The sequence below is a fragment of the Styela clava genome, chromosome 7, assembly GCF_964204865.1.
Source record: "Styela clava chromosome 7, kaStyClav1.hap1.2, whole genome shotgun sequence".
Classification (NCBI taxonomy): domain Eukaryota; kingdom Metazoa; phylum Chordata; class Ascidiacea; order Stolidobranchia; family Styelidae; genus Styela; species Styela clava.
The window spans coordinates 4,119,091-4,131,422 of NC_135256.1; the positions used below are offsets into that span (position 1 = coordinate 4,119,091).

The 12,332-nt window shown below is 36.4% G+C and overlaps 2 protein-coding genes across 4 annotated transcripts; one reads left to right on the top strand and one right to left on the bottom strand.

The window, feature by feature from the left end:
* Positions 1 to 718: 718 nt before the first annotated feature.
* Positions 719 to 1,612, bottom strand: LOC144425086 (uncharacterized). The gene is made up of 2 exons (XM_078114362.1): positions 1,457 to 1,612; positions 719 to 1,255 (listed from the first exon to the last, which is right to left on the bottom strand). The coding sequence occupies exons 1-2, from the start codon at positions 1,609 to 1,611 to the stop codon at positions 940 to 942; spliced, it is 471 nt and encodes a 156-aa protein (XP_077970488.1). The 5' UTR covers position 1,612; the 3' UTR covers positions 719 to 939.
* A 6,480-nt stretch (positions 1,613 to 8,092) lies between these two features.
* LOC120332072 (myb/SANT-like DNA-binding domain-containing protein 3) lies at positions 8,093 to 12,069 on the top strand. Of its 3 annotated transcripts, XM_078114539.1 has the most exons (6): positions 8,093 to 8,642; positions 8,824 to 8,907; positions 9,506 to 9,550; positions 9,873 to 9,908; positions 11,002 to 11,063; positions 11,270 to 12,069. In XM_078114539.1, exons 1-6 carry the CDS (start codon positions 8,330 to 8,332, stop codon positions 11,324 to 11,326), a joined length of 597 nt encoding a protein of 198 aa, XP_077970665.1. In that variant the 5' UTR covers positions 8,093 to 8,329; the 3' UTR covers positions 11,327 to 12,069. The 3 variants fall into 3 exon arrangements, with proteins under 3 accessions (XP_077970665.1, XP_077970663.1, XP_077970664.1); XM_078114537.1 differs by lacking the exons at positions 11,002 to 11,063; positions 11,270 to 12,069 and adding an exon at positions 10,269 to 10,511; XM_078114538.1 differs by lacking the exons at positions 11,002 to 11,063; positions 11,270 to 12,069 and having other exon boundaries at positions 9,873 to 10,405.
* Positions 12,070 to 12,332: the final 263 nt, after the last annotated feature.

The following is a 12,332-nucleotide window of genomic DNA, read 5'->3' on the forward strand; positions in this document are numbered from 1 at the left end:
ACCAAGTTTGGTTGGTAGACGGATACCGGTACTACAAATCAATAAGAGTTAAAAAATCACAAAATTAATGGACCTGTCGTCAATGCTTTGTATGTTGTAATTTGCTTATAATATATTAATATTGGGATATATTTGGCGGACCTGCAGCGAAGTTGTCGCGGACCGGCGGTTGAGAACCACTAATCTTAGAATCACACTATCGGAAGTACTTTACGAAAGATTGCAATGCAATAATAAGATATCAGTTTCCTAGTAATAATCCGCCGTCAATATTTAACAACAGACAGAAAAAAGATCATTGACCAGTGTTGATGGCAATGACTCTAAGCGTAATGAGGTGCGATCATTAATCAAAATTTGGGATGGACCAAACGGTCTATAACAGTGATGACAATTTTTTTTTAATGATTAGGACAAAAAATTTGAATCATAGAACAGAATCAGTAATTTATTTCATCACCAAGAAATACACACTGTACATACAGAACGAGATAAGAAAAGAGAGGAAAATAATGCATTTCAGGGTGAAAGGTGACGCGATAAACCAGCATTGGTTATCGAGCAGCGACACCTATATAGAACAGAAAAGTGTGTGAGTTACAGATATGAAATCAATAAGAAGCTTTGTTCTATTATCTTGCAAATCTTAACATTCCATGTTTTTGTGTAGTACCGAGTTTTATACACGAAGCACATATACTACTACTACTACTCAATACTAAGGTTATTTCTAGTACTTTAAGATTTCATTTAAGGTTTTGATTAAAATACATCAGATGAAGTATTTTTCCTGTAAGAGGTTCCAGTCACATGGCAGGCAATACTTTCGTCCATCAAAAGTGTGGCCTAAATGAACAATGGCGCGAGCATCTAACCCCTTGTGTATATAATCAAGTTATTCGTGATCAAATCCTGAATGTAACGCTTCTGTGATTTCAGTTACTTGAGGTGCTCGTGATTTGTTGCAAACTTATTGCAAATTGTGCATCCAAATTTTTTCTCCTTTGTATGACTGTGAGCATGCTTGGAAAGGTGAGGCTTGCAGCCGAAAGGCCGTTCACAGATTTCGCAGACAAATTTCTTCATAGGACGATTCATGTGTTTTCTCAGAGTACTATTGTCACAAAAGCCTTTTCCACATTCATCACATTTGTATGGTCTTTCCCCTGTATGTTGTCTCATGTGGCAAGTACTTTCCCGCAAACTTTGCATATCTGTTGGTTTTGCAACTGGTCGGAAAAGTGCAATCTCATATGGGATCTTAAGCGACTATTCTGGGTAAATCCTTTGCCGCAAGTTTCACACTTATGTGTTCGTTCTCCAGTATGTGCCGTTTGATGGTTTTTAAGATGACTAATATGTCCAAAACTTTTACCACAAATACCGCATTCGTGCAACTTAGTCTGGATCTGTGGCTCACCAGAGGAGTGCGATCGCAAGTGGCGTATCAAGTTACAATTCTGAGTAAATAAATCCTTTACCACAAATGTCACACTTATAAGATCGTTCTTTGGTGTGCGTCAATTGGTGGTTTATGAGACGACTAATCCAACGAAAACTTTTACCACAAAAACAGCATACGTGAGATGTACTTTGTTTAACCTCCTCCATATTAGTTGCTAGTCCCTAAATTATTTGGGGATTAATTACCAATGATTATTATTATTTGATTACCAAAACACAGTTTGATGCAAAGTAAATATCCTTACCTAAGATAAGACGACGTATGCAAGCGTGAAAATAGCGCTGGAACCTGGAATGCGACGGCTCAAAGTTTATCGACCATGGCGCTAGACTCTTTGTGAACGCGAGAGCATTCTCTATCCTATTTTTTCATTTCAAGAATACAGATAGCATTCCATCCTAAGATAATCTTATACTGAAGTTGATTACGTTTTTATTTTTACTCGCGTCATTGTGTAACAAATTTAGCTATTTAAATTGGAATACTATCGTTGCAATACCAATATTATTACTATCAAAATATGAAGAAAAAAAACATAACATGGTAGGTTCGACTAAGTATTACTTTTATAGACACGGGAATGCTGTCAAATCAACTGTTCTCATATGCAATCGTAGTTTCTAGAATTCGTTAGTATATTTTACGTGACCGAGCGTCTGGAAATTATCGTCGATCGAATGTTTGAGAATATGGAAAATTTTCTTAATTTATAACCACACCATTGAAAATAATTTACAAAACATGTTTTTTGCAATGAAATATTGAGAAACCGGTTCCTTAGCACTAATCCGCCGTTTATATTTAACAACACACAGAAAAAAAGATCATTGACCTATGTTGGTGACAATGATTCTGAGCGTAACGGAGTGCGATCATTAATTAAAATTTGGGATGAGACCAAACGGTCTATAACAGGGATGAGATTTTTTTTTTAATGAATGGGTCAAAAAATTTGAATCCTAAAACAGAATGTGTGTGAGTTACAGATATAAAATCAATGATAAACTTTATAAACATTACATGTTTTTGTATAGTTTTAAGCTTTATACACGCAGCAGATATATTCAATACTGAGGTTATTTCTAGTACTTCAAGATATCATTTAAGATTCTGATTCAAATACATCAGATGTGTATCGGAATTAATGTAATAGAACTTTGCTTGGTATTGAAAACGCTATTTACTGTTTAACACAAGGGTTCTCAACCTTTTTCAGTGCGCAGACCGGTAAAATTTTAAAATAATTTTTGCGGACCGGCGGACCCTCAAAATTAACCAAACCCACCCTTGCGACCTGTGATCAAGCAAGTAATCTGACAAAACGCGTGATAGTTCAAACACTGATGCAATAAAATCTTCATAAATTAAATTGCACTACTTCACGAAAGTGTGGTGGAATTGACGATTATTTCATATCTCGAACACAAAAACGGTTATCTTTTTCGGATAGTTTCTGCCGTCTGAAAGGTCGAATAAGCATTTCAAAATAGTAAATGCTATGATCTTTGCCATCAAATTATGCTCGGGCCTTGCACAAAATTCATATCGTGAAAAATTACGTCCAGCGGTGAAAATTCTTTATACCAACTTTAAACCTATTTTGTGTTTTTATAGTCCGGCAGAATCGGGCCTTAACACTGTTTTGGGACATAAAGTTTTTTTTGTTGTTTAGATATAATGTATACGACATATATAATGATACCCAGGTGGGTGTGGAGTTTATAATGTTGAGCAATTTTTTTAAGTGGATTTAAAGTATTCGGTCCAAGATGACGCACATCCTGAATCCTAACCTGGTAAACATACAATGTTCAGGTTGTGCGCCATCTTGGTACGAATACTTCAGGAGCGCCTTTTTGTTAAAAACAATTATTTCATAACTACATGGTTTAGTTTTGCATACATAGTAACATTGAATTGCCTTACAATGTCAGAAATTCAATTTTAGTAGAATAAATGGTAGTTTATTTCACTAATACAAGCCAAGATCCATCGACAGCATCTAGCCATTTTCTATTGCGCTCTTCAAACTACATTTGCGTTGCCGCGCGCATTTCGTTTTCCTAGTTTAAGCTTAGGGACTTGGGAAATATTTTATTAGTTGAATTGGATTGGAATATTTGATCTCGTCTTTCACTCCGAACAAGGTCATGTAAAACCATCCACCGGTATCTAAAGATGTGTAACGTGTTTTCTTTTGGAAGAACCGCAACCTTTCAGTGCTGCATTGACTCTGGCAAAATTAATATATCCTTGGGGAGATAGAAGGTATGCGTATGCGAAACCGAGATGTGCACCTGTTATGCCAACATAGTCGAGTCAAACGTTTTGAATACTAGTACATCACACACATTTTCCTGCGTGCTTCGGTTGTACGTAGTAACGCGCACATGCATCAACTTCCACTTGATTATTGAGCTATAGGTTTTTGACGAGTTTTTGTGTATGATTTCATTCCATAGAATTTGTATGCTGTTCTAAAGAATACTAGTTTCAGCGTTTTTTCATTCATTCAAACCGCGTGTTGAAAGTAAGTAAACACAGTAAGTAAGAAAGTGAGTAAACACAATTGGTTTCCAACATCCTTAAATGCCAGTAAATCTGCAATACAAAAAGATCAGTAATATCTGCAATAAAAACAGCAGTACCCACTCAAATGACAGCTGGGGAAATGGATACTCTTAGTATCTGCTCCATCGCGTGCCTCTTACAGCCTTACCAGTTTACATGAGTGCCAATTGGTATCTAGGCTCAGCCAGAGACAACAAGTTTGGACTGCAGTTGGCGTGACGAAATATTTTTGAATATATATATCAAGCATAAAGATTATTAGATTGCATACTACTGAAAGTTCCGCCTTATATGTCTTTTCCCATTGCACTATTCCTTTACTGATATTCGATGATATGACGCTCATCTGACATAGTTCCTAAAGTGTGTAGATGAGTATGATCTTTTCCACGCTGTTCAGATGGGAATGCGCGAATATATTATATACAAGAATTGCTAATATTGGTTTGCAATGCGATGAAATCCCATCTTGGCATTTCTGCCTCTCGCAATTGCTGCGTATACTTATGCGGGGAAGTTCTGTGGCGTAGTTATCAAATGAAAAAAAAAAACATGGGAGTATTTTTTCTACCTCTCTACTACTATCAAACCTTGACATTTTGTGAAAACTTTTTTCCATGTAACCTTTTTTTAAAACATCCCCCCAACAACCACAATTAATTCTGTTATTAAACTTCCGAAACAAACACATAAATCATCAACAGATGCATATCACCAAGTAGATATTGCTGAATTGATCTTTATTTTACTCTTTTTCATGTAATTCTTCTTGGTAAACCTGTTATCTATCGTAATTACAGCACATTTGACAATGTTGTATTGTGACTTTTTTGGCCTCACATTTTTGATATTTGTAGTTAGAGCTCTTGGGGCTCTGTCAAACAAAGTTACATACAAAATATTGGTTGTAAATTGCAAAACATGATCATGTTGTTGAAATAACTTGGCATTTTACCACCCGTATATCATTCATTGTTGAAAATATTAATGAAATCATAAAATTTAAAAATCCGTTTTCGTGAAATTTTTGTTGTAGCTGAATTCCAGGGACAGCATGACAACAGGCAAGACAAGAGAAGCACGGTCGCCTCTTTTAGTTTATGACAGGGTTTCTTAAAAGGGGCCCCCGTCCTCCTTGGAGGCCGCTGATCGGTTATCTGGGAGCACGAACAAACAGATGGAAATGCGAATATATAATAACAATGTATTTTTATAGAAGAGAAGAAGCAAAAGTGTTGAGAGTCTTTGGTAGTTTGAAAAGCATTGGCATGTGGAACATAAGAATGAACTACATTCTTTCCCATGGATATACTATAAAATGTAGCAATTTTCTTTTCTCATTCTTGTTCTCGTGATATCATTATCTTTCAGTGCGTCGACGTGATCATCCCGCTGCATAACAATTCTCGCTAACAAATAATCGACTGTTCTCCACCGGGTGTATATCCACTTGAACCACCGGAGACTGCATTAGCAGGCTTGTATTGTTAATTGCAACAAAAAACAGTACTATTTATTTTACGCGTATGTTTTGACAGTATTTCCATATACTGTATATGGGTCGCGACCCAAAGCTGGGCTCAACAAATACCTAAAAGTTATTGATTTTATTTCCTAGTAAATTTGGTGCTTGCGTAGTTTGTGCACCAAGATTGCGCACAACCTGAACATAGTATTGTAACAGGTTATGGTTCAGGTTGTGAGTCATTATGATGCACATGTTTGACGAAAAACACTAATACAAATATCTCAATAAATACCTATAAGTTATTGATTTTATTTTCTAATAAAAATTTGGTACTTGCGTAGTTTGTGCACCAAGATTGCGCACAACCTGATCATAGTATTGTAACAGATTATAATCAAGGTTGTGCGTCATTATGATGCACAGGTTTGACAAAACACACTAATACAAATATCGAGCCGTAAAAAAAATTGCTCAAGGCTGCAAACTCCACACCCGTGTAGAAATGATGGGCAATGACCCCAAGATGAATAATCACAAATAAAAAAAACTTTATGTCTGAAATCAAACTTGGGCCAAACAGGTCCCCTTATCTGCCGGACTATTAGCGATAATAATAAATTGCTGTAATGAAATACAGTTTGTTTGCCTCCTTCAGTTCTCTCGCAAGCGCCGACAACACTATTGAATGAATTTGGAAATGGGAGAAACATATTGAATTGTAACAAAAACGAATGAGTTGTAAAAAATTGACAATGCATGTGATAATAATAAGGGCGTAACGTGGAACGACGGGCAAAACCTAAGCGCGTGATCGGCGGCGCGTTTGAAGGTCGCGTATTACCCGTGCGGCGGCGCAAAGTTTTCAATAATGTGAGGTGCTCCGAAGACGCTCCCGTTTACGTTAATGCAAGAAAACAGTTGTAATATCGGTAACTATTAACTATTTGTTCGCGTTCCACAATCGCACTTTTTATGAGTAGAAAATATTCGTGTTTTGTGATAGGCGTGCCGCGAATATTTGAATGGTTAAATAGTGTGCCGCGATATAAAAAAAAGGTTGGGAACCACTGCCCTAGATGCTTTAATATTTCTGTGTCAATATTACACAAAATAAATACGTGATATTGTTGTCATGCATGTTGTTCCAATATTTTACTTAATCTCGAATATATTTGGCGGACCGGCACCGGCGGTTGAGAACCACTGGCCTAGACATAGCGTATGAATTTTTGAAAATTCTAAACAACACGTGTTTGAGTAATGTGTAAAGTGTTTGTATGGAAGACATATTCTACACCAGGGGTCTGCAAACTTTTGTCGTTCGCGGGCCAAAATTAAAGGTTGCAAGTCATTGGCGGGCCGCACATATTTTTAAAAAGGTCTAAATCAAAGGAATGGCCGATGAATCACATTTTTTCACACATGTTTCAGTTAAATTTCAATAAGTGCGCGAGCACTGATCAATTGAATATTTTCTGCGTCATTAAACCATTTGCACTCAGTATCAACTTTATCACGTTCTGTTGCCATTTGTCAAATTAAAAACAATTATAAGCTCATTGAACGAGTGATTGTGAATTAGGTTAATTATTACTAATCTAATAGATTACAGGATATGCCAGGCAATATAATCGACCCTTCCTGAAAAAGCACCATACCCGACAGAAGCATTTTTAATGCTCATTATAATCTCAACCCGATAATTAATTTAGGCGAAAAAAACATTCCCCAGTCATGATAAATTCGATAGACCGCATAAAAGCATTTGATCTTGTTAATCTCGATCTCCCATTCAAAATTCTATGGACAAACAAATATTTGCACTTATCCAAAACATGTACAAGGACATATATAGTATTATTGATATAGACACCTTTTCTTGTAAAATGAAACTGGTGACCCTTTTCGATTTTAAATATGGGATTAAAAAATCATTACAAAACTCATATTTAATCGACCACAATAAATTTCGAGTTATATAATAGGCCCCTCTCAAAAAAGCACCCTACCCGACAGAAGCATTTTTTGATGCTCATTATAATCTCATCTCGATTATTAACTTAAAAAAAAATTAAAAAATTCTCCAGCGCATGATAATATCAATTGACAGTCTAAGGGTGGAGATCAAAAAGGTAGTTTAACCTCGAATCGGAGTTTAACTTTGAATCGGCGGTTTAAGTCCGGATCAAAAAGGTGGTTTAACTTTCTGTGACGTAAATCTCGACTTAAAATCGGCGCTTATTTAAACCTGGTCTGGAGGTGGTTTAACTCGGTTTGTCGAGTGCTTTTGGATTGCGGCGCTTGTCGTGTTGGATGGCTTACCTTACCGTACAATCTATATTGTATTCAGTGGCGACAGAATGTGTAGCAGGGAACTCTGTGCAAGCGTCACGACGAAAAAATAATTGTATATTGGTACTACGAGGCTGCGATATGCAGCATTTGCGGTGGTACCGGTACCGTAACTGCGGCTGTACTGGTACCGGTACCGTACAGTCGGTACGTACTACTGTACTATAGCCGAACAAAATTTTTTACAACGTGGAATTGGGCTATACTACTATAACAAAACCAGTAAGGTAGGTAAATAGACGACGTTCGGTACGGTACCGTTCTTGGCGTATTAATATATTTTTGTATTTGTATAAGTAGCCTATTGTGTTTCTTTATTTTTGTAGCAGTTTTTTTGAAGATTCATTTTGGCTTAGGTTGTACAGTTGTACCAGTACCGGTATAGTTTATCAAAATACAGAAAATAATATTCTTATTCCTGTATTCATTACAGTGTCTAATAATCGATAATTTATCCATAAAGCAGTAAAGTAATGGCTAGGTCAGCGAATTTTGTCAATAGCGAAAAGCAGCTCCTTGTCCAGTTAATTAGCGAACATCCCCAATTGGAGTCAAAAAGAACGGACAAGGTGTCAGTTGTGCAAAAGAATTTGGCTTGGAAGCAAATCGAAGCCAAATTCAATGCAACTGGCACCTTGTGTCGCCGAACTGAAAAAAATCTGAAGGATGCGTGGAAAAACATCAAAAACAAAGCAAAGCAAGACAATGCCCAACGCAAACGCCATTTGAGGCAGACAGGAGGTGGGCCTGGTGTACCCACCGATGAACTCAGCGAGAAAGTTGAGGGTATGTTATTTGCTGTAGGTGTGTTCCAAATATGGCGTACGCAAAGTGATGCAACATATGAAGTGTGTTATTATGAATACATATTATGGAATTCACATACTGATTATTTAGGATATGTAAATAATCGTAGTAATTGTCTCTATTTGGTATTGAAATGTTAATTTTCACCTTTTTTTTTCAGCTCTCATTCCTAGACAAATAAATTGCCTTGCGAACAACTTCGATGATGACAATCAAATTGAAAGCTCGCTCGAAGAACAAACATGTATGTTATTAACAGCATTTACTGGTTGTAATTGGTGGCATTAAAGTGATGTGGCACCACAATATAGTGGTTTTTCATGCTTCTTCTAACCCAGAAATACCAGTTTTGCTTTCTTCTCCTGTATTCATGAAATGTATTTCGCGTACGTGTGCAAATTTAACGACTTATTACAGAGGATTCGGTATTTATAGCTTTCACATAAATTTAATAATACTGGTATTCATAATTTTATCAACCAGCCTTTTACAATATTAATGAGCGGTGACCGTACATTTGCACCCGTAAATCCACAAGTTCAATCTATATGCGGGTGCTATAACCCATGGGTTAGGGTTAGTATGAGTTCAAATATCCGTAAAAGAAACTAATTTCCATAAGTGCAATAGTATGCAGCTGAATTGTCGTGGGTTCAAATTACGGGTGTAAATGTCTGTGGGTGCAAATGTAATGGAATCTTAATGAGCAGATATAAAATCATTTTGTAATAATACATGCAATACACATATATTCATTGCCTAAAACTAATTCTTCATTTGTTTCATCACTATCTGCAGTTTAACTGATGACATGGTGTGATCAGAATTCCCATTTTTTTCAGACACACTTGTTTCAGTAGCTGAGGAATCTTCATCTTTCTCAGATGGTAAGTTCAATTAAAAAAGATTACTCAGACACTCCATATCAGACAAAGCTGGATTTGACAAAGTGTAATGATCTATGATGGCAAACCTTTTTTATGAATGGGTTAAAATTTTTATTATGAAACGAAGACTTGTGGGTCATTCAATCAATATCTGCATGAATGAGAAACTTGCTCTTGCTACTTATAACTTAAAGCTTTACTCATGGAGCACTCATATCATGTCTCATTGCAGAAGCGATTTTTGGTACTGAATTTTGACGGTTGACTAACAGTTTGAGGTCTAGTACATTGAAATGTATTTAATTCGATTTCTGTTTTTCAGGTAACGAATCAGCAGTTTTGCAGACATTGAGTACAGGTAATCTAGTGATAATTGCTATCCAGATTCAAAACATATTCCCACAACAGGCTATCGCTGTTTGTTCAGATCTTGTCTATAGTTTATTCACATGTTTAGGAGGTTCACGGCTTTGCAATGTATGTTTCAAAATCACCCCATGATTAAGTAGCGCAGCAGTAGCAACTTTACAATGTACTCAGATAAACAGAACAGCGGTAGTATTTAAAATTTAAGCAGTATTTAATTTGAGCTTTTGTTATTGTGAATATTAGTACAGACCTAAAGGCAGGTAGGCATTAAAATTGAAAGCAGTTTTTTAGTTTTTATATCACGTAATGGCAGCAAATATTAGTTGTAGCAACATAACATTATATCTAGATAGACAGTGTAGCAGCACAATGGATGATTTGAGAAGAAGGGTGTTGACAGAGAAGTTGGAGGCAATGGCGGAGGAGAGGAAAATGAGAAGGGAAGAGCATGATATAAAAATGGAGTATTACCGTAAAAAAATAGCTAAGTTAGAATGAAGGATTTTATTGTTTTATTTGTTTTTGTTGCAAAATGGTTAATTAAAACAAGATTGATACAAGATTGTTAATTATTTTGGTGGATGTACTGAGATATATGTTTTCCCATACTTAGCGTCCTTATAGTTTTTATGAATTTGGATCCCACAGTGTTTCGGCTTCTCGTCATAATCTAAAACTGTCATCAATATTAAGGTAGGACCGTTGCAGGACCCCAATAGATGTCGCGTTTCTTGCGACATAGGTATTACTGATTAGATACAACTGGCCTCCAAATATTGATGTGTTTAAGGTTTGCTTTTTGACATGCTATAGTGACATAATCTGATTTTGAAGTGCTTTGGCTGCGCAATTACATATGGGGCTAAATTGTGAAATCGACTTGAACTATACCTCGGAAATTACGAAAGAAATCATAAATGTAGAAAAAAAGCTGGTAACAGAACAAACTTGACAAAATATTTAATAAACATGAACTGAGAACGTGCAAACTGGTGGATAACTAAAAACAACACCATGTACACAATGAAAAATAGGGTATCTTAAAAATAAGTATAAACTTTCAATTTTGATTTGCTTTTCAGGTACTCCTCATAGAGCGTTGATTCCTTCACGAAACATAGTATGGATAAGTAGAAAAATACAGGTATTGTTTGCATTTTTATTACCCACGGAATTACAACAAGGAGACTAACCCAAGAAATGAGGTTCAAAATTGCTGTTTTGCAAGAAGCATATAAATTAGTAATTCGTAGTCGGCGCCTCTTCAACAGATAATTTGGAATTATTGATCTCCTTCAACACAAATATTTTATGCGATTTGTTGTAAATTTATGAAAACTGGATTTGTAGTTGATGCACAAAGATCAGGAAGACCAAGGAGTGGACGCTCCGAGGAAAACATTCTGAGCCGAATTTATTTCTAAATTCTTCGCTGAAGAGGTGCTGAGTTTGCCTAACTGATTTATATGCCAAACAGCAGGTTTGCACCTCAATCCTTCGGTTAATCTACCGTATTTGTCATTCTGTGTGTTGATAAATATGCAAACAATACCCAAATTTACTACTTATCCATAACTATGTTTACTGATGAAATGAACGCTCTATGAGGAGTACCTAAAAAGAAAATCGAAATAAAAAATGTATACTTACTTTTGAAACACCTTTTATGTTACCTATTATAAGCTAAGCTAGCTACAGATCAAAAGTATTGGTCAATAATGTTTGCACGTGCAAGATGACCTGCTTGGGAAGACTGTATTTGTTGACTTGGTTCTGTGTCATCGCTTGTAGCTATGGCAAGATCGTGTTCTAATGGCTGATTTGTTTTCATGGCAAAATTATGCAAGCAAGCAACTGCCACTATAATGGTTAGGGTGTTGTCCAGCCTTGTCCTCATTTTACTCTGCAAGACTCTAAATCTTTGTTTCAGAATACCGAAACACTGCTCAATCCTAGCTCTGGTGTGGATGTGCGCCTTGTTGTAGCGATTTTCTTTGCCACTTGTAGGGTTTAGGAGAGGGGTAAACAAATATGGTTTACAAGGGTAGCCATTATCCCCCAACAAATATCCATCAACTTCATTTCTCTCTAATTTATCGTGGATGATGCTGTTGGCAAAAATCCTAGAGTCATGAGTGGATCCAGGCCATCTTGCCACAATATTAGTAATCACTCGGTTGGCATCGCAAATCGCCTGTACATTTATGGAAAAATACCCTTTTCTGTTACGAAACACCTCTGCATCTTCACCCCCTGGCGACTGAATTGACACGTGCGTGCAGTCAATCGCCCCAATGACAGATGGAAAGCCAGCCACATTGAAAAAATTTTGCTTAACTTTGGAAAGATCTTGACCCAAAAAATCAATAAATTTACGTTTCTGCTTGGCAAAACAAGTCGCAACTCTATGGAT